The sequence below is a fragment of the Mustela nigripes genome, chromosome 8, assembly GCF_022355385.1.
Source record: "Mustela nigripes isolate SB6536 chromosome 8, MUSNIG.SB6536, whole genome shotgun sequence".
NCBI lineage: Eukaryota > Metazoa > Chordata > Mammalia > Carnivora > Mustelidae > Mustela > Mustela nigripes.
Genome location: NC_081564.1, coordinates 45070897 through 45091925, shown reverse-complemented (window position 1 = coordinate 45091925; position 21029 = coordinate 45070897). Strand labels below are relative to the sequence as shown.

Below are 21029 nucleotides of genomic sequence, written 5' to 3'. Positions count from 1 at the left end.
AAGCCTGGGTGGCTCAGTTGGTTAAGCGGCTGCCTTCGGCTCAGGTCATGATCCCAGCGTCCTGGGATCGAGTCCCACATCGGGCTCCTTGCTCGGCAGGGAGCCTGCTTCTCCCTCTGCCTCTGCCTGCCATTCTGTCTGCATGTGCTCGCTCTCCCCCCTTCTCTCTCTGATAAATAAATAAAATCTTTAAAAAAAAAAAAGAAAGAAATCATAGGTGCTAGGTGGCAGGAAAAGGTGTGTTGGTCCCAGAAGGGCTCTTTAAGGGGAAATAAAGACGTCTGGGAGTGCCATCCATCTGCTTAATACCACAGCATCTATGAGGGCAAGTTTAACTGGCCTAATGAAGACTGTACGGTCTTGGAGAACTAAGTCCTAGAAGATGGGATGGAGGTGAAACTTCTTCCTGAGGGAGAGGTGGCATCGGACCCAAATTGTACTGCATTCCCTGTTTGAACACGGGGCCTCATATCCCTGGTACAGCTTTTCTTCCCCAGAAAAGAACAGAACACTATGCACATGATTAAGCTGGTGAGTTTTCAGTGGCTTCAGATGCGGTCAATGGATCCTTCTGCAAGCCAGTTAGAAAACACGTACAAGCTAGCCTTCCATTTGCAGGCTCCACGTGGTGCTTTAGAAAAAGGGCAAGGCACTGGGGAGCCGGACTTGGGGTGTCACTGCTGCTCCCGCCACAAGGGTTGTGCCTGTCCTGCATGCTAGCTCCCAATGCTGCTCTCAACCTTTTCAGTGGTGCAGATCCCCGTCATACTGCCAGACAGAATTTGATCCCAAAACACCTGCTTTGGTAACACTTGACCTTTCCGGCTCTGGGAAGAGTCAGTGTGGAAGAGGACTTCTGCAAAAGGGAGCGGGGAAGTCAGCTCCATCTAGCCCTCAAGGGGTGGAGGCGGGAGAGGGCAGACCCAAGTCCATAGTTAGACGGAGGGAGAGATCAAGCCATGTCTGTGTCACAGGCAAGCCCAGGTGATGGCCAGCAGCGCAGCTCGCGGTGGGGATTTTCACACATGGTGGGGGAGCTTGAGGGAGGAGACCAGTCCTCTGAGCGGCTCAAGCGGATGGCCAGCCTTTCTGCTGCCGCCGCCTCTGCACTCACCCGTGGGACAGAAGTGTGGCTGAACCGTCCTGTCCGTCCAGCTCTGGAGCTGCCCCTGTGGCTGCAGGAGCCCCCTGGCAGAGAGGCAGGGTCCCGCAGGCTCCCCGCACCCTCTTGCAGAGGCCCCCAACTGCAGGGCGAAAGCAGGGGCGACACACCACCATGTCTCTCACGGGCCACGGGCCACACCTTGGACGGCGTTGTGTGGTTGGAGTTTACACTCACAAGTGAGCAATTTCAGACCAACAGCCCCTGGCCGACATCTGCAACAGCAGATCCAGATCCCAGATTTTGTGCCTGACTCGGGTTTTTCATTCCGTGGGCCATGTCCAAAAGTGCTCGGTGACCCAACTCAGAGGCCTGGCTGGGGGATGTCACTTTAAAATCACTCATCTCATAAGAGTAAAATCTCAAGTACAACAAAGCCCTAATGGAGTTTTGCCATCTTAAAACCTCTTGAAAATCGAGCCTTTTGACCAACCTGGAGGGAGCCCACGTCCGTGGTTACCTGCAATACAGAGGTCACCTGAAAATATAATCGGTAATGTTGTAAGTACCTGATTTTCTTACCTGGCTCCGTCAAACCTTGTTCAAGTGCTGCTTCCCGCTGTGGTTCAGGGTCTGGCTCAGTAAGACCTTCTGGAGGAGGAGGGGGGGCACCACCCGCTGCCCTTCCCTGCGCAGCCGAGAGCACTGCTGTGGCAGCTTCCCCGGAGAGCACGAGTTGGACCTCCATCTCCTGGGCTGCAGAGTTTCCCCAGGACTCCTGCCCAGGGTTGCCAGGGACTAGGGCAGTGAACTCCATTGCAACGCGCAGAGGTTTTTCAGAGCCTACTGCTTGGGTGGAGCCCTCTGCCTCCAGGAGCTGTGCAGGCTGACCTTCCAAAGAGGTGTCAGGGAGCAGAACTGTTGCTTCTGCCTCCATATGGACTGAGGAATTATCCTCCTCCAGCTGTTTTACAGAACGCACAGCTTTCTCAGACATGCCCGTGGCAAGGGCTACAGGTATGGGACTAAGTGGTGGCTCATGTTCTTTAAGAGAAGCAGTGCGATCAGTAAAAGGGATAACTATGTTTTCTGGTATTTGCTCCACGTAAGTGACTCCTTCAATCACAGGCTCATTGTTATAGATAGATGATATGTGAACGAAGGAGGTGACCTCAATATCGGCCTGCAAAGGGACCTCGGGAGCTTGGTCGTAAGCAGGAGGTTCTTGTTCATCCTGCAAGGGGAAGGAGGAAGCCGCTGCTGGTTCAGCTTCATCGTCTTTAGGTTTAGAACCCAAATCTACACGGACAGCTGTTTGGCTCAGAACCTGAAGGACTGACCCCTCTGCAGAACACGCAGCAGGAGTGGCCGCCCCAGTATCTTCGACAGCCTCTGAGCTCAGCGCCTCGTCGGAAAACACAGGCATACTCGTGGCCACGTCCACCATTAACACGTCAGACTGATCAGAATGAACAGATGCAACTTTACCTAACATCTGAGCAGCAAACTGAGCTGGGTCTGCTGGGATGTAAGCGAACTCTGGTGACACAGCTGCCGGAGGTGGTGACGACGGTGGGGTCGTCATCTTAGGGGTAGACAGTTTCGAAGTGGAACCACGAGCTGCTTCAGGTGTCTCCTCGGGCTCCTGGGGCACCTCCGAGTGAACTGATGGGAACTGAGTGGTTTTGTTCATAAACAGTGGTCCAGTGATATTGTCCTCTTCTGTGTCCGTGGATTTCTCCATCCGTGTAGGTTCTTGGGAAACTATAGATGTTTCTTCCTTTTCTTTCATACATTCTGCTTTCTTCTCTTGTGTCGTTCCTTCTGACCACTTCTCTACTAAAAAAGCCACATGGGTTAATAAGCAGATGTCCCTCCCCACCCCGATTTTAAAGCAGTAACAGGTTGAACACTCGGTTGTCAATACACACACAAGCACGGAGGAGTTTTACTCAGTTTCCCAGCATCTGTCATTTAGAATGGGTGTGTAAACTTCCCTGTCCTTACCCGCTCAGAAGACACCTCAGTTCGTCTCCAAAATCAAGAACTCTGTGTAGCACAGTGACAAAACGAGGAAGCAAGTACCACCTTCAGCTGGTCATCGCAACTGCCTAGAACTAAGGAAGCTAGAAACCTCCATGGGTAAAGCTCCTGATCCAAACTCCTACACAAAACCCAAGTGTTCTGGGGGGTGTAGGGGGTGAGGGTAGGGGGTCCCACCTGACCAGTAAGTGATCTAATCTTCAGCTGACATAATGGGTTCTAAATGAAACAAATACGGTCATGTCAATAAAGGCAGTCCTCAATGTAAGAAAACTGGTATTATATAGAATTTAATAGTGAATGGGACAATGGGGCCTATAAAATATTTTGACATTAGGAAACATCATCTAGTCTAACCTAAAAATGGTAGCACTTGCTGGTAAGGTGTGATAACACAGCAGCTAAAGTCGAACTGACCCAGAGAGGCAGAAAGAGAACTCTGGATCCATCAGTGGCTGCAGCGACTCCTCAGGCATGAGGGCATTCCCCTGGCTTGGGAGGTCGAGACAGCTAATGACCTAGAAGAGCTCCTAGGTTAGGGGAACCCTTTCCTCTGCTCAGCACCTTCCTGTCCCCCACACCCCTTCCTTATCGCACGCTTTCACAGCTGCTTGTTCTACTAAGGGTTTTCACTTGGGGAAGCATTTCCCTCATATCATAATGAAATCGGCAGGAAAGGCAGAAAGTGGGTGTGTTTCAGCTTTGTTCTTACTCCTTGCACAGTCTGTGTCGGTATTCCTCGGCTGTGACCTTCTTGGGCTCTCATTGCATATCAGGGCCTCATAAGCCTCTTCATATCGGCTGGGCCCAAGCCCACCGCCCCCGGCAGCACCCCACTTCTGATATCCCCTCAGCATCTATTCTCCTGCCAGCTTTTCCCTGCTAAGCCTCAAGCCATCCTCCACACACAGGCAGCTCAAGAGTTGGCCAGCAACCCAAAGGAAGTGGATTTGCAGACTTGGGGGATCCTTCCCTGCAAACACCCTGTCTCTGATACTTTGTTGCCCAAATCCCAGCCATATTAGTAGCCCCAAACTCTGCTGCTCCATTTTCTCTTCCCAGACGCACTTCCACTCTGTGCTTGGCTTCGCTTTCCTGGTATAAGAAATTGGAAAATGCTGCTAGGGTGATGAGGGGGCTCACTTTCTGTGAATCTCATCTCCCAGGGATCCAGGCACTGGACTTTGTTTTATAGAATTGCTCCAGCTTTTATGATGGTTGAGGATAGGAGGCTAAGTGTGCCAGCAGCCCCTCCGTCATGGCTGAAGCTGAAATCTCTCTCCCTCCACTGACTTTCACCTAGCTCAGTGTCTGGCAATGGGCAGGAATTTACAGATTTGTTAAATAAAATAATGAACTGGACTTTACAGATAGGTGGGATTTGAAAGGTACACGGCAGCTCCTGGAGAAGGAAGTAGCATAAACCAAAAATCGGGCAGTAACAGGCTGTCTGGTGCATGGAGAGGGAGATGATGGCAAAGGTAGGAGGGTTCAGATCGCCGAGCGCTTTCTTTGCACGACCTGGTCTTGGAAAGGGATCAAAATTTACACACTATGACAGACATGTCAGAAAGCATTACTTTACTTTCTCTATTTGCATTAAAATGCTTGTTTCCAAATGGTAAAATGTACCTGATCTAGGTTAAAAATACTAAAACATTAAAAATACTTAGTCTCTTTTGGCTAATTAAGTCAGCCTTTTAGGGGTACTTAGTACTTAGCAAAGGTTCTGCCACTTCTAAAGAAGGAAACAAAATGCTGGAGTAAGCGCTGGTTCTGATCCATGTTGCTCTTTGCTGACTCTTGGTGGCCTTGAGGAGAGCCACCACTCCTACTGCTTGGGCCCCACGTGTTAGTCCCGGACTTGGCTGTATTCGCTGAAGGATTTCCACTTTGTGGGAAATGTGGCTTGTTATTTCCTGGGAGATCCCTTTCCTAATTTAATTTGTTCCTCTTTAGCATCGGAGGCCCAGCTGCCAGTTTTTATTTAGCCCCAGCGTGAACATTACGTGCTGCAGCTCTCTGCTGGCGTGGCGAGTAACTTCACTATGTCCCAGCCCGATTCCCTGCTAGTCAGCACTCGGGGACCACTGGGACACAGCTGGACAACTACCAGCCACATGCGGGCCCTGGGACACCAGACATCTTACCTCTGGCCCAGCTGAGACAGACCCTCCATGATTTCTAATCTACAGCTTCAAATTTATTCTTTCAGTAATTACGGACTGAACATCTGAGCATGACGATTACAGTGTGGCTGGTGAACGGAGCACTGGTTATGTTAGACGCTGTGTCACACTCACCATGCAGCTGCTCTGAGAGGCACCCGGGAAAGCAAAGCACAAGCCTTACGTTTGGATTTTAGAGAAGTCCAGTCAGAGATTCTCCCCCATCTTCCTTACAACAACTTCCAGTCTCAGCTAGCACTTCATGTCCACTGCCCACGCCCTGAACCACAGTCCCACGCCAGGAAGGACTTCCCGTTTCCCGACCCTTCGCAGCTGGAAAGCAGCTTATATCCTATGGCATATATAAAATAAAGACTTGATTCTGGTATCTTGGGCTCTTAAAAGTCAGCTCTGCAAATTCCAAGAAAATCTTCCCTCAACGAAAACAGGCTCCTGAAAAACTCCAAAGTGTTTTTTACTATGAACTTTGGAAACTCACTACTGAGTAAAATGGCTTCCAAACTGTATTTGCATTTTCCCCTAAAGCAAATGAACACATCAATGGGTAGAGATGAACGGAGCGAAGAACAATGGGAGGCTATCTGAAATCAATGTACACTAGCTTAATGTTTTTCAGAATTATCCCTGTGACACTGAAGGGTTTGGATTTTGTGAACAACAGGGCACTGTCAACGTTCCTAGACAGCAGAGAGCTACAGTTAGCTGCTCAGGTCCAAGATGTTCTTCCTGCCCGTACTGACTCTTGTGTCCTAGTGTCCCTGACCCCCTTGTCCTCATTTTCCTGGTCTGCTATATCTGCTTCCTCTCTTACTCCTAATCCTGTATTTCTGTCCTAGGCTGCCAATCTGACCCCAACTCTTGACAATACCATCGACTGGGTCCATGATTTATTGTTCTTCTTTAGTATGGACTATTCCCCAATTGATTAATCTTACCACAATGGAAAAGCATAAAACACCCCAGTCCCCCTCCCAGTATCACAACCAGATAATTATTTGAACGTTTTTTTAAACTTAATGAAATTCTTACCTGTGTACAAATCACCACCCTGTCTAGGCAAATATGAGACTTCAAGAAATACAAAGGACCATTCTGGCACAGTACATCCCCGCTTAGGGAATCGGTATAGCCTTACATAAAAAAAAATGCCCAGGAAAGTGCAAAGTAGCACCAGAGCTTCACAAAATTTAGTATAGATTGTATTGAAATTGATACATTTCTCATTTATTTAATAAGAGAGAATGGCCACAAGTATGTGTAACCAACTGTGAAAATAATGTATGAAAATAGAATTTGGCATAAGAATTAAACTAAAAACATTATGAATATTTAATATGAATAAATAAGACATTTAATGGTATGCATAGCTGCTATGGTGCTGCATAGAAATTGAAATTGGGCCCAATGATCAGCAGCAGTACGTGATTATAATTACTATTTTATGGCCAAACCAAGAATGTCCAGGATCAGTAAGAAAAGTTAATGGGTTGGGGTGCCTGGGTGGCTCAGTGGGTTAAGTGTCTGCCTTCAGCCTGGGTCATGTTCCCAGGGCCCTGAGATAGAGCCCCACATCAGGCTCCCTCTCCCCACTTGTGCTTTCTCTCACTATCTCTGTCACTATCTGTGTCTCTCAAAGAAACAAAATCTTAAAAAAAAAAAAAAATTAACAGGTTAACTCAGTTGCGCTAGGCTTTCTTGATTCTTCCAAAGAGTTAGCTATTTCCTGCCTTTGTTGGGAGCAGGAGAGGGCTGGTACTAAAAACTAGACTCCGTAAAGCTGAAGAGGATGGAAGGTGATGGTGTTGAGATTTCATCTGCCTCTCCACATGGGGAAACCACTGCCCTCTTCTCACAGAGTGGTGAAAAAGTGAGAACTAGCACAATCTGGCCTCAGGCTCTACACAAGAAAGTGACCACAGAGGAAGTGGAAGAGGAGATACTATGGGGAAAGGGAGCTGAAGTCCCTCTCCACTTTCAGTTCAAGAATTTAAAGTTTTTCCAGAGGGATCAGAGAATATTATTTACTATGGAAAGAGTATGAGTTATGCTGCTAGGAAGATCTAGGTTTCGATCCTAACCTGGCAATTAATTTTTAGAAGCTTACAAGTTTTTTTAATCATGCCCAAGCATCAGATTTCTACGTAAAATTGTAATGATGTTATCTTATAAAGTTGCCTTGATTGACAAAATATATTTAAGGACCTAGGACAAAATATCTCACTTCATTTTACTTCACAAATACACCTTTTTCCCCCACTACGGATTGAAGCTTTGTGGCAGCCCTATGTCAGTCTAGGATGACTGGCTGTTCCTCCATCTTTCTCCCTCCCCTGGAACCTCCCTAATTCCCAGAAACAACAATATTGAAATTAGGCCAAAGAATAACCCTATAATGGCCTCTAAGTGTTCAAGTGAAAGTAAGAGAGAGCCACATGTCTCGCATATTAAATCAAAAGCTAGAAATGATTAAGCTTAGTGAGGAAGGCATTTGAAAATTGAGACAGGCCAAAAGCGAGGCCTCTTATGCCAACCAGTTAGAGAAGTTGTGAATGCAAAGGAAAAGTTCTTAAAGGAAAACTGAAAGTGAACACACAAATGATAAGCAAAACAGCCTTACTACTGAGATGGAGAAGGTCTGAGTGGTCTGGATAGGCCAAACCAGCCACAACGTTCCCTTAAGCCAAAGCCTAGTCCAGAGCCAGGTCTGGACTCTCTTCAGTTCTGTGAAGGCTGAGAGAGGTGAGGAAGCTGCAGGAGAGAAGTCTGAAGCTGGTGGATGGTGGATGGTGAGGTTTAAGGCAAGAAGCTGCCTCTGTGACATAACAATGCAAGGTGAAGCAGCAAGTGCGGATGGAGAAGCTGCAGCAAGTGACCCAGAAGCTCTAAGATCATCAACAAAGGTGACTACACTAAACAATAGATTTTCAATGTAGATGAAACATTCTGACAGTAAAAGATGATATCTAGGACTTTGGTGGCTAGACAGGAAAAGGCAATGCCTGGCTTCAAAGCTTCAAAGCACAGGCTGACTGTCTTGTTAGGTTACTGCAGTTGGGGACTTCAAGTTGAAGCCAAAGCTAGGGCCCAATCCTAGGGCCCTGAAGAATTATGCTAAATCTGCTCTGCCCGTGCTCTAGAAATGAACAATAAAGCCTAGATGACATCATGTCTGTTTATACCATGGTTTACTGAAGAGTTTAAGCCCACTGTTGAGACTTGTTTTTCAGAATAAAAGATTCCTTTCAAAATAGTACAGCTCACTGACAACGCACCTGGTGACCCGAGAGCTCTGATGGAGATGTACAACGAATGTGTTTTTCATGCCTGCTAATATATCAGCTCTGCAGTCCATGAACCAAGAAGTCATTTCAACTTTCAAGTCTCATTATTTAAGAAATGCCTTTCATAAGGCTATCATTGTAAAAGATAAGGATTCCTTGGATGGATCTGGGTGAAGTCAGATTAAACCTTCTGTAAAGGATTCACCATTCTAGATGCCATTAAAAACATCTATGATTCATAGGATGAGGTCAAAATATCACATTATGAGGAGTCTGGAAGAAGTTGACTTCAACCCCCCTGGGTGACTTGGAGGGGTTCCAGACTTCCGTAGAGGAAGTCACTGAAGATGTGGCTGCATGGCTGCAAGTTCAAGATCAAACTTGAATGGATGAGGAGTTGCTTCTAATGGATAAGCAAGGAAAGTCCTTTCCTGAGATGGAATCTACAATCCTGGTGAAGATGCTGTGACGATTGTTGAAATGACAACAACAGATATACGGTATTCTATAAACTTGGTTGATCAAGCAGCAACAGGGTTGAGATTGACTCTAATCTTGAAAAAAGTTCTAGGCATAAATGCTATCAAACAGTATCACATGCCACAGAGAAATCATTCATGAAAGGAAGCATCATTCAGTGCAGCAAACTTCACTCAAGACTTATTTTAAGAAACTGCCACAGACACCCCAACCTTCAGAAACCACCACCCTGATCAGTCAGCAGCCGCCAACATCAAGGCATCTCTCTGGAAGCTCAGATGGTAGTTAGCATTTTTTAGCAATAAAGTATTTTTTTAATTAAGATATGTACACTGGTTTCTTTTTTAGACATGTTATTGCACACTTGATTATAGTATAAACATAACTTCTATAGGCACTGGAAAACCAAAAGAGTTCATTTAACTGGCGTTAGTGCAATATTCGCTTTATGGTGATTCGCTTTCTGGTGATCTGGACCTGAACCCACAGTATCTCCAAGGTATGCCTGTACTTGCTAATTCCATTCCTCTTTCCCTTCTTTTCCTACCTGTGATGTAGTAAGTGGTAGAACTTAAAATTCTTTTGCCTTAAAAGATCACCTGAGTTTCTAAAATTCCCTCCATTAGGGGCACCTGGGTGGCTCAGGTCATGAACCCAGGGTCCTGGGATTGAGCCCCACATTGGGCTTTCTGCCCAGCAGGGAATCTGCTTCCTCCTCTCTCTGCCTACTTGTGATCTTTTTCTGTCAAATAAATAAATAAAATATTTTTTAAAAAATTCCCCTCAGTTAATGATTCAGTACTATTTAATGAATAAACTCTCCTGAGAAGGCTGAAAAAATAGGGGCACTTTCACTGATTCACATGGTAGTGAGATCTGTTTCATCCAACTGCAGAAAAACAAGAGGATCCACAGAAGTGTTCTGCAGCATGAACTGCTTTGGAAATAGGCATATGCCACAAGGGATCCCGGACAGAGCCAGGGACCATCCTAAAGGTCCTAGGCTCTGGAAAATGGTGGAAGCGATGAAAGAACAGAGAAGTAAGAAAAGTTTGCTCTCATGTCTGGTTCTTTTCCTTCTCCCTCTTCCATTACCTGAGTTTACATGAGTTTTTAAAGGTGCAGGGGAGACGGGTAAACACTACTGGTCCTATAAAGAAGCCTGCCAAATATGGGCTTCCTTCCGAGAAAAATCCAGGATGAAGTGTTCAAATAAAACAAATGATATGTGCAGGGATGTACTGTGGATATAAAACAAATGTCTTTCATGCTCATGTCTAATACCTGGGAGTTAAATGGGGACAAATGCACCAGGGATGAATGTGAGACTCTGCCCCACCTTACCAAATGCTAATACCTGATGCTCTCATGCTCTCATGCTGAAGAGACTGAAAGACCAGAATGAGGGTCAACTGACCTAGTCCTCAAAGAATGGTCCATGTTCCCATATTACAAATCATGGAAAGCCTGGGAGAGCCACAATCCCTAGGACCAGCAGAGCATGTAGGATCTTACAGGCACCACCATCCATACCTGGCACCGGGATCCACATAAGGGAAGTGTATTTAAAGGAAAAGATGTGGGGCGCGTGGGTGGCTCAGTGGATTAAAGCCTCTGCCTTCAGCTCAGGTCATGATCTCAGGGTCCTGGGATTGAGCCCTGCTTTGGGCTCTCTGCTCACCAGGGAGCCTGCTTCCTTCCTCTCTCTCTGCCTGCCTCTCTGCCTGCTTGTGATCTCTTGTCTGCCAAATGAATAAATAAAATCTTAAACAAAAAAAAAAAAAAGGAAAAGATGCCACTTGTTCTATTCACATTTTCCTTGTAGAGAACTAAACCACCATGCAGCAAATTTGCTTGGCACTCCCACAGGAATAGCAGTTGAGGAATTAAACCATTTGGAAGATAGGAGGATGTCACTCGGGAGGAAATGCCCTACCAAATGGAAACCTTAAGATGTATATCCATAGATAGTCCCTCTTTAGCCCCGAGTGATGCTTTCCTGGATGCAGATGGAATCGTGCAGGATCTATGTTACAACCTAAGTTAATGGATGCTTTGCCAATATGAAATCAGTTGATAGGACAATAAAAGTCAGATAAATGAGCCAAACTGGTTTTAGATAGTAACAAAGAGCTCTATGTTTTCTAGTCATACCTTCATGTTACCCTCTCATCTCCCTGGTAAACTAGAACACACAATGTTCATTTTATTCTACTACCCAAGAGCAATCTCTCTACAGCCATACAGTGAACTCACTTTTAGGATTATTTGCATGTTATGTAAATTGCCTTGGTATCTGTAGTTACTGGAGGAGAAAAGCATTTACTTCCCTCTTCTTACCTCTACGGGAAGTATAGTTATCCCATCAGCCCAGTCTGTTAATTAAACTAATCCACATTAGTTTAGTCCACTTGCTAAACTGAATGGTGGGTAAGTTTCTCAGTAAACAAATCTGTCTCAAAAGCTACCGGTTAATTACCTCCCCTCATAAAGATTCACCAACTTTACCATCCTTCTCAAACATAGGAAGCCTGCTTACTCCTAAGGCTGTCAAACATAGCTCCTGGTGTAGAGGGCATGAGTACAAGCCTGCCATTACCTTGACTTCTCGAGAAACCAGCCTGATAGAAAAGGGGAGAATGGTCCGTGTTCTAGCACTTGTCTGAATCCTGCTGGTGGCAAGCAAAGCCCAGACCTGTATCCCATGGTAAGCTGAGATGCCATCAGGACCCTGCAGGGAAGCGGTCAGACTCGAGAGCACATATTCCAGAACCACAGCGCTTCACTCTCCTGCCCCTTCACAAATGCTGATTCTTTGCTGGTTTTAGTCTTGTTCTGTTGGGAGTATATCTTTCACTGCAGATCCAAATCCTCGTTTTCTACATTTTCCTAGGTTCTACTCCTGACTTCTCCCTAGCTTGACTAGGTTATGTATTGGCATCACCAAACTGGCAGAGTATAAAAGTAGCTCAGCCTCACCTGATCCTACCTTTTCTTTACAGTCATTCCAAAATATTGGCTAGCAAATGCAGCAAAAACTATTTCCTTATTTCCCTCACTGACCACAAGTCTGTTTTCCCCACAAAATTCTGCCAAAAGCTGCTTCTTACCATTCTTTTAGATGTGTGTGCCTGTCCTTGGGATGACCGATGTATCCCCTTTGCTTTGGTCCTCCCACCATGTCAACTTTTGCCTTTTTTTTTTAATTTCCTTTTCTTTTTTTTTTTTTTTTAAGATTTTATTTATTTACATGACAGGCAGAGATCACAAGTAGGCAGAGAGGTAGGCAGAGAGAGGAGGAAGCAGGCTCCTTGCTGAGCCCAATGCAGGGCTCGATCCCAGGACCTGAGCCGAAGGCAGAGGCTTTAACCCACTGAGTCACCCAGGCGCCCCGCCTTTTTTTTTCGTTGCTCTTCTGTCAATGCAATTTCATGCTGTCATGTTTACATAGGCATTTACACATACACACATAAAACACAACTTCTCTTCTAAGCAGAGGGATCGCCCTAAGCCACAGAGATGGCTGGAGAAGACACTTTCTAGGAAAAACTTCTCTTCACTATCTAGAGACTCTTAGAACAGAAAAGATGGTCAGTAACACATAATTGATCCCCTGCCCTCCAACTGGACTGCAGGTAACCTATCACAGGGAGGAAAAAAGAAAAAAGGATGTTTGTTTAATAAAATCTTCCAAGAAGAATGTTTATACAACTTTCCTATATAGTATATCTCATTATCATTTAGTCTTTATTACTACAACATCCAATTTTCTTCAAAGTTCAGTGTACTTCCTTTAAGATGGGGGCATTGAAAAGGGTTTCAGGGCACCCTGGTGGCTCAGTGGGTTAAAGCCTCTGCCTTCGGCTCAGGTCATGATCTCAGGGTCCTGGGATTGAGCCCCTGCATCAGGCTCTCTGCTCAGCAGGGAGCCTGCTTCCTCCTCTCTCTCTGCCTGCCTCTCTGCCTGCTTGTGATCTCTGTCAAATAAATTAAAAAAAAAAAAAATCTTTTAAAAAAAGAAAGAAAAGGGTTTCACTCATAGCTTATCCACACTGAGGTCTCATTGTACCAAATGGTTTGAAGGTTGAGTCTTTCCTATTTTTGTCTTTTAAAGATTTAAAATCCTCCAGACTTATCTCCAGATTTTTAAAAAATGGATCAAATAATTAAATAATCACATGGATGGTTTATTTTTCAAAACAGAGTGATTAAACAAAAAATATTTATAGGCACCATTCTTAAACATATGGTGGTAATGATGCAATAATTTATAACTAGGATTAGTCAACTGTTAACACTTGTGTTACTTACCTTTAATCTGATGAAATTGTTTAACAAGATCTTTTATATCCAGAGAAGTATTCCCTGAAGGAATAAATACAGGAAATTAGATACATAAAATGCCCAATTTAAAATGCCTTCCTTTTCAAAGCAACATGTATATAATCTAAAGGAGTAACAAACCTTCTCTAAACACAATAAGTTCTTTAAAATAAACTGCTGCGAACTGGGTGATGTTTGGTGGATTGGTTTTGAGAACGGCTCTGCTGACTCCTTCAAGCAGAGTCTTGAGGCCATAAGGTACGACAAGTCTGGGCTTTGAAGAAATCATTTTGGCAGGATGTCTGTAATCTCAACTATAATGAAGAAAAACAAAGTCTTATAGTATATATTTTTTTACTGAAATATTCATGAGATAACTGTAGTTTCTATGAATAAACCTATCTCCTATTGAAATTGTTAGCTTGAGTTTAACCTCTAGGCATTTATTCTAACAAAAATGAGCTAATTACACACACACACACACACACACACACACACACACACACCCAGTAGATTATGTGCAGATGAGTGATATGGTACTATTAAGGAAACCCATGAGAAAAGCCCTGCCAAGAACTCTAGGATCATACTAAAAACAAAGAAGGAAAAATCAAGCAACCAAACAAAACTTGTTCTTGTAAAATTCAGTAAATATTTTGTACAGAATTTCCAGAAAGATAAATTAAGGTCATATGTCTGTGTATACACAAGATCCTTCAAAACTACATAGGGGCACTGGCTTTTTTGTGCCTTCATCAAATACAATTGTAGAATAGGGTTTTTCTACAAGAAAATCTCTTTTGCCTCCTTTTTCTAAATCTACCCCTGGACACATCAATTAGCTTTCAATATACAGTTTTTAGCTTTAAATTTAATTTTGCCTTAACACTAATCAGAATAGGAATAAATTACTTGTGGTATCATGCCACCCACCGCCATATGCCTCTCTTTCTCATATCCTCCCTTAACCTCTGCCCTTGTTTTCCCCTCATTCCCCCTCCTCCACCCTTTCTGGATTTTAAGTGGTACCAAGGGTATTGCATAGTCTAACCTGCAATGCTCAGGAGTTGCAGAGGTTGCCATTCTAATCTGTGTGTCAGTGTGTGTGTGTGTGTATTGTTTCATTGTAGAAAATGATTTAAGGTTTATAAAAGAACAAAATTATTTAAGGAAATGAGTTCAGTGGTAAGGGCAAATTATGGTAGAAAAGATATGATGAAGCTACAGGTAAGGTTATATCCCAAGACAAGCCATAGGCCCTACACTTTCATAGAGATGGGAGTGTCAGATCGGCCCTTGAACTACCCAACAGACATTACAAAATAGGAAACAGTTGGTTAAATGATCGGTCTTTCCTGAGATAAAAAAACCAAATCAGCTGCCTGGGTGAATCACAGGTACTGTGAACACTGAGACCCAGGAGAAATTTCTCCTATGGGTCCTTATAAAGGGGAGAATACTGTGAGATAATGAATCATGTCAACAACATCCCTACAATAAAGAGAGTAATGAGTTTCATGGGGCTAAGCTGCACAGTTACAGCAATTATACAAGGAGCCAACCTCTAATAAAAAAGTAATGTGTCATAGCAAAATGCTGAATATTTAAAAGCGCATTTTGTCTTCCCAAAGGTCAGGGGAGAAAATGAATCTCTATTGGCCAAAGCAAACCCTTTGAGGATATCATTAAGTGTACTGAATCCTTTAATGAAAACCTACTCTTAGAGTAAGTCAACGGGACCTTTACGAAATTAAACCATCTTTTAAAAAAACTACTGGCGCAGCTTTGGCAAGCCCACATGCTAAACGTCAAGGGACATAGGCAGTAATTTTATGTATGATCCATGTATATACTTATATTCTATTTGTGTGTACGTGTATGATTTTTTCAAGTACACCCTTGGCACTCCAGTGAGGGTAGGTAAGTCGTGTTTGGAAACGTGGCTTACTAACAGCCGTGGTTGAGCTACCGAAACACCCTTCCTGCAGGCAGTGAGCAGCTGATGTCACCAACCATGGAGAATGGCCGTACAGTGATTCTACTGGTTCTCAGCGCAGGTGCTAGCCGCGCCCCCACCCACACCAGACTCTGGGACCTGGGATGCCGCCGACCATCCTACAACACAGTCCCATGCAAAAAACCTTCCTGAGCAAGTTGAGAAATACTGACTGGGAAAGGAAGCAAGCTTACATCAACGGGTACTCACACACACCTACACTGAAGAACGCTGAACAGTGACGGCCTAACTGTTCCCACAACTCTCCTTTAAAAAAATGTTTGTCAAATACCAGTTTTAGGACCCCGACCCCCATGCTGAACCATGAGCTCCCAGTTTACCCATCCCCCCAGCGCTAACGCCTGAGCAGGAGGCAGAGGACGAGGGAGTGGGGGCTTCGGGGCCACTGGAAACGTTCAACAGGACACATCACTCATTCGCTCAGGACCTACGCCAGGGTCTGGGCTCGGTTTGCCGTTGGATTTGTTTGGTGACAAGGGCACCGAAATGGAGAGCGGGTCCGGTTCCGCGTCCTCTAGCTTTGGAGGTGCAGGTGGCAGACTCTCCGCCCAGATCCGGCACCTCCGCCACACTCGCCGGTTGGGCTGCCCTTCCCCACCCGGCTCCCCTTCCGGAGGCCCTCCGCCTTCCCCCACACTGGAAGAACTGTCCACCGAGCCCACTGCGCAGGCGCCCCGAGAGCCTAACTGCCTCCTGGCCACACGGTGGGGGGGCCTTTTCTCCAGATTCGCCCCACCTTCTCCTTTCCGGCTGTGCTCTAAAGAGCTTCCTCGTTGCCCCCTTGCCGGCGGCTCCTGTAGGACCCCGAGCTCCCTGCGGAGCTTTTATATCCCTGCTGACGTCAGGCCGTGCATCACAAAGTCCCTCCCTCCCTCCCAGGGCTCCAGCTCCCAGGGAAGGAGGCGGAGCCTGAGTGCTCCCAGCCAATGGGGACGCCGAAGGGAACAAAGGTTGGGACTCTGAGAGCCTAGCCGGGGAGTCGCCTCGCGTTTTCTGACAGAATAGGAACGGGCGTAGGGAAACGGGCGTTTTCAAACGGCTAGGGCGACGGCCTCTTCGCTTTTGGTCGCACAATATAAAAAAAGAGCTGTTGTATTAGGAAAGAGAAATAGATTTATGGCAGTTCTCGCCGTCACCACCGCGCCTCTTCACATCACTCCCCCACCTCACCCGTTAACTCTCAGTCACCTTTCCGAAGACTAATTTTAGTCACGTTATACAGCACACACACTACTATAAAGAGAACGAACAATTTGCCGCAGCACAGTACTTTCCCTCTTGAGACCATCCCCTGTGGAGAGACCTTGGTATTAACCCTTAAGATTCCAGTTTCCCTTAATTACAGTTTTGCAATACCCGGGGCACAAGGCATCCTCCCACAACCACCAGCGGGACAGGGAAGGCTGCGTCCTTCCAAAAACCTGTTCTCTCACCATTCTGGCTCACAGGTTTGTACCGAGCCTTAACCTCCATCATAACCATGAAGACCAAGGCTTCATTGTAATCCATTTTCATATATTTAAAAAACAAGAACCGCTGGAAATCTACCATGAAATAATGTATTCAGGGCATCCATCTGATAAAACCTTTTTTTTTTTTTTTTTTTTTAAACTCAAACAGTTAAGGCTTCCAGAGCTCTTTAAAATAAAAAAGGTCATGCTGAGGCTCTGGTGTATACCTATGCTGCACAGAGCACTTCCTACGGATATTAATTCATCCATATAATTATTACTGAATGCCCCTTATGTGGCAGGCTCCCTCTTCTCATGAAGATTATATTTTAAAAGGAGAAAAGTTAATTTTAGATTTCGAGTGTGAGGACAGGTCTGCAGATGGTACATTCTTTTGGTCCATCACTACCCTCCAGCCCCACTTTGGTAGAGAAAAGTGAAATGAAGCTTCCATGATTTCTGATGGTTCACAATATATTTAACCAACAAAGACAGAAAATGACCTACTACAACCCCCTCAGTACAAACCCCATTTGTGGTGTCTTCGGGAATTAACAGACATTTATGCTTATGTAGCCGGACCTTGACAGGCCATCCTGGACACACAGGTGTTAGGTACTGTGCAGAATATCTGAGACTCACGTCAAGCCCTTACTCTTTCCACAGTTCTTCAATAACTGCTTTGTCCAAGTCCCTCTGAAATGCAAAATTTTACAGTGAAAACATTTAACCAAAAACTTTCAAACTACCATTTGCTGCTTTGATTTCTAGAACTAATGATTTCATCTGGTTTTCCAATCTTCTTGTCTTCCCATCCTGTCACTAAGGATCTAAAGGCAAAATGCAAATCTACTTTGTTTTCCATTGCTCCCTGCTCCCCACCCTTACTTTACAGAAGAGCTCAAGGTTCTTGGTGGGGCCTCTGCAGGATTCCAATCTCATTTAGTCCATTTTTACCTGACTACATCCTTCTTTAAATCTCAGCTGGCAGGGAGCCTGGGTGGCTCATGGCTCAGATGGTTAAGCATCTGCCTTCAACTCGGGTCATCATTTCCAGTTCCTGGGATCCAGCCCCACCTTGAGTTCCCAGCTCAGCAGGGTGTCTGCTTCTTCCTTTCCTCCTTTCCCCGTTTGTGCTCTCTCAAATGAATAAATAATATCTTGGGGGGGGGGGGGGGACTCAGTTCAGAAAGCCAGTTAGAAGCATTTCCTCAGTGGCCCCAGGATAATACACTCTATGAACACAGCCTTGTTATAGAATTCTGTTTGTGTTGGTCTCCTCTCTCAGCTTTACAAAACACTTAACAAAAGGTAACATAGGGCAGTGTTTCTCTAATTTACGCCACCTGAATTAGAATCATTTTTAGGAGCTTGCTAAAAAATGCCTTCCTAAGCCTTACCTAGCACCTACAGAATCAGATTCTCAAAAGACGGTTAATGTATAAAACTAGAATTTGTAAACCACTGGCCTGTGTTTGGAGAAAGTGAGCTCACCCAGGTTATAATATTCCCCAGCAATAGGAGCTACAACTCAAACCCCTTACTAGTTTTCACAAGAAAGCCAAGTACAATGCGCACTGGGTGATTTACACTTCACTGAAGAAGGGGCACATCTTCTGTGGACCGACTTCCCATTCTCCTGCACCCATCCCACCCCCTGCTGTCCTTTTCCTGGCTTCTAAGTCTCCTTCCTCTACTAGGTGTCTTAGGATGATCTGAGCTTAACCATTTCTTTTTCTACAAAATATACCACCAACAGGATTCTTAAGAACGTAAGAAATACCAAACAATACATCATGACTGTGAATGTGTATCTTCATAGGTGCAAAGCCGTATTTGTATACTTGCCACCACCGTTTGCTTAAGGAAGCAATCGACTAAGTTATACAGCAAAGAAATACACACGTGTGTGTATTTCAGAAATCAGGTAGGCAGAAGTTTAGTTGGCAGAAGTTTAAAAGTGCAAATTCCATAAATAGTTGACTTGTACTATATGCAACAATAAATTCCTACTTTTCTGTGACATCTGAAATACTTCTTCACTCGGGCATATACTTAGCTATCGTGTGCTAAAATCAAAAGACACCTAACCTAATTTAAAAAAATCTTAAATATTTTAACCACAAAGGTACATATATTACATTATTAGACCATGCCTCCAAAGTGTGTCAGATCATAAATGTGTTCAGAGTACATAAATATACATTAGAGATGTCTTCCACCATCGGCAAAATCTAATACAAAAATACATCTGACACTCACAAATTAGAACATCTGTGGAAGAGAATGGGGAAGGAGTGCGTGATGCTGACAAACCACACACAGATGCAAACCGTTCAGGTTATATGATTATTTTCTTCATCCACGAGGGTTAAAGAGAAGTTTACACCAAGCTAAGTTTCCAGGCAGATCACAGTTCACAGGTTGGATAACTCATGGCACGCAGGCCAGAAAAAAGTCATGAATTACTCAGCTCAAAAGTGTACTCAGATTTCCGTCAATCTAATGGTACCGTATGCCTGCACTGTGGTTTGGTTATCACCCTCTACCCCATCTCCATACTCTACCACCCTGCTAACACGCATAAACCACAGGGGATGTCCTGTACCAAAGGCAGGATCAGTTTATAATCAAACCTACTCTCTATTAAAGGGACATGGTAAAGTTGTCTATTCAGTGACCTGGTTATTTGAAACCCTGCAATCTTTCTGGAGAGATACAAACAAATTTTTACAGCAATTAGGATAGGAATCACTTTTTATTTTAAAGTACAGGGCTTTATGTAATCTTTGAGTAGTAAATAATGGTTCAAACAGTATTTGAACTGAAAATTCAACTAAGTACGAACTGAACCAAGAACTTCCTGATTCAGAATGCCCTACAATCATAACTGGGAAGTTTGCCTCATATGCTATAGCCTAAGAGAACAGAATGGCCAAGAGCCATATTTTACCAATTCATAACCTTCTTCCCTTAAGCCTTGATGAGATTAGGTATCCAATACTTTTAATACCAATTTTTCTCTTCAGAAAGCATCTACGTGGCTTCTGGATCGACTCATTCACTGAATGTAAGGTAGCAATCTTTTCTCTCTGGCTAGTGTCAAAAATCCATGCAGGATTCACACCAGAAAGAAAGTCAATGTGAATAAACATTTTGGAAGTAAGGAATCATGAATATAGTTTAGTCAAAGTCAGTGAGGATTAATTCTTTCAAGGAAATTATCATTCCCTCAAAACCAGATTAAGTAGATTAAAGCTGTCAACATTCTAGCTGCTCCTCCTATGTTTTATTTGGAAAAGAAATATTAAAGTATTAAGATCACAGGAGAACATGCTTCAGCTAAAAGGATATGTAAATGACACCCCAAGATGATACTCTGTAACTCAATATAAACTTTTAAAAGTCTAACCTTAAGCCTGAACCATGTTAGTCACACTACTATGGCAGAAATTCTTAAGTGGCTGAGGTATTTAGACTCTTCCAAACCACAGGTGTGCAGTACTGGACAAAGAGGTAAATTAAATAACAATAAAAAATTAGCGATGAAGGCTTAAAAATTAACTCTGGACTCCTTATACAGAATAACCTGAGCTGAGGAGAAAATGATTAAACCCTGGCAACAGACAGCCCAGCAAATCCTTCACCAGCAAACATTCTGAGGCAAAAAAAAAACCCTACGTTCACTCAAGAATAACCTTTTCGAGAAATTTGTCAAAAGACTTCCAAAAGCTGGTAATTAGACAATTTATCACAAAGAAAAGGAAACTCCTAAGATGTAGGTATTATTTATCTAGCCTATAGACTAGGCTTTCTAATACACTAGCAAAATAGTTCTACTTTTGGTTGTAAAACTATCTATTAGGCCTACCTGGCTGGCTTTCAAAGGAAAAAAAAAGTGTTCATTACTCTGAAACATTTTGTAGACAATCTAAAGAAAAGCATTTTTTGATGACACGTCAGCTGAAGACCATTTGTGTTTTAATAAGGAAACAAAATTCTGGGTTATTAACATTTTTTGAACAAAAATATTCTATCTGCGATCAGGAGATCCGCGTTCTAGTCATTGCTCCACTGCTAACAGGAATCATCGAATGGGACAAGTCAATTCGCCTTTTTTGCCTGAGTTTCATTGTCTAGACA

General features: G+C 44.1%; 1 protein-coding gene across 4 annotated transcripts in view; it reads right to left on the bottom strand.

Moving 5' to 3' along the window:
* Positions 1–20977, bottom strand: part of CABYR (calcium binding tyrosine phosphorylation regulated) — a 23819-nt gene extending 2842 nt beyond the window's left edge. The window contains exons 1-4 of one of the 4 annotated variants that reach the window (XM_059409372.1): positions 16172–20977; positions 13560–13732; positions 13407–13460; positions 2591–2941 (exon numbers count right to left, since the gene is read on the bottom strand). In XM_059409372.1, coding sequence (XP_059265355.1) covers positions 2591–2941; positions 13407–13460; positions 13560–13707 — 553 coding nt within the window. In that variant the 5' untranslated portion in view covers positions 13708–13732; positions 16172–20977. The other 3 variants (XM_059409373.1, XM_059409374.1, XM_059409371.1) reach the window with 3 other exon arrangements.
* Positions 20978–21029: the final 52 nt, after the last annotated feature.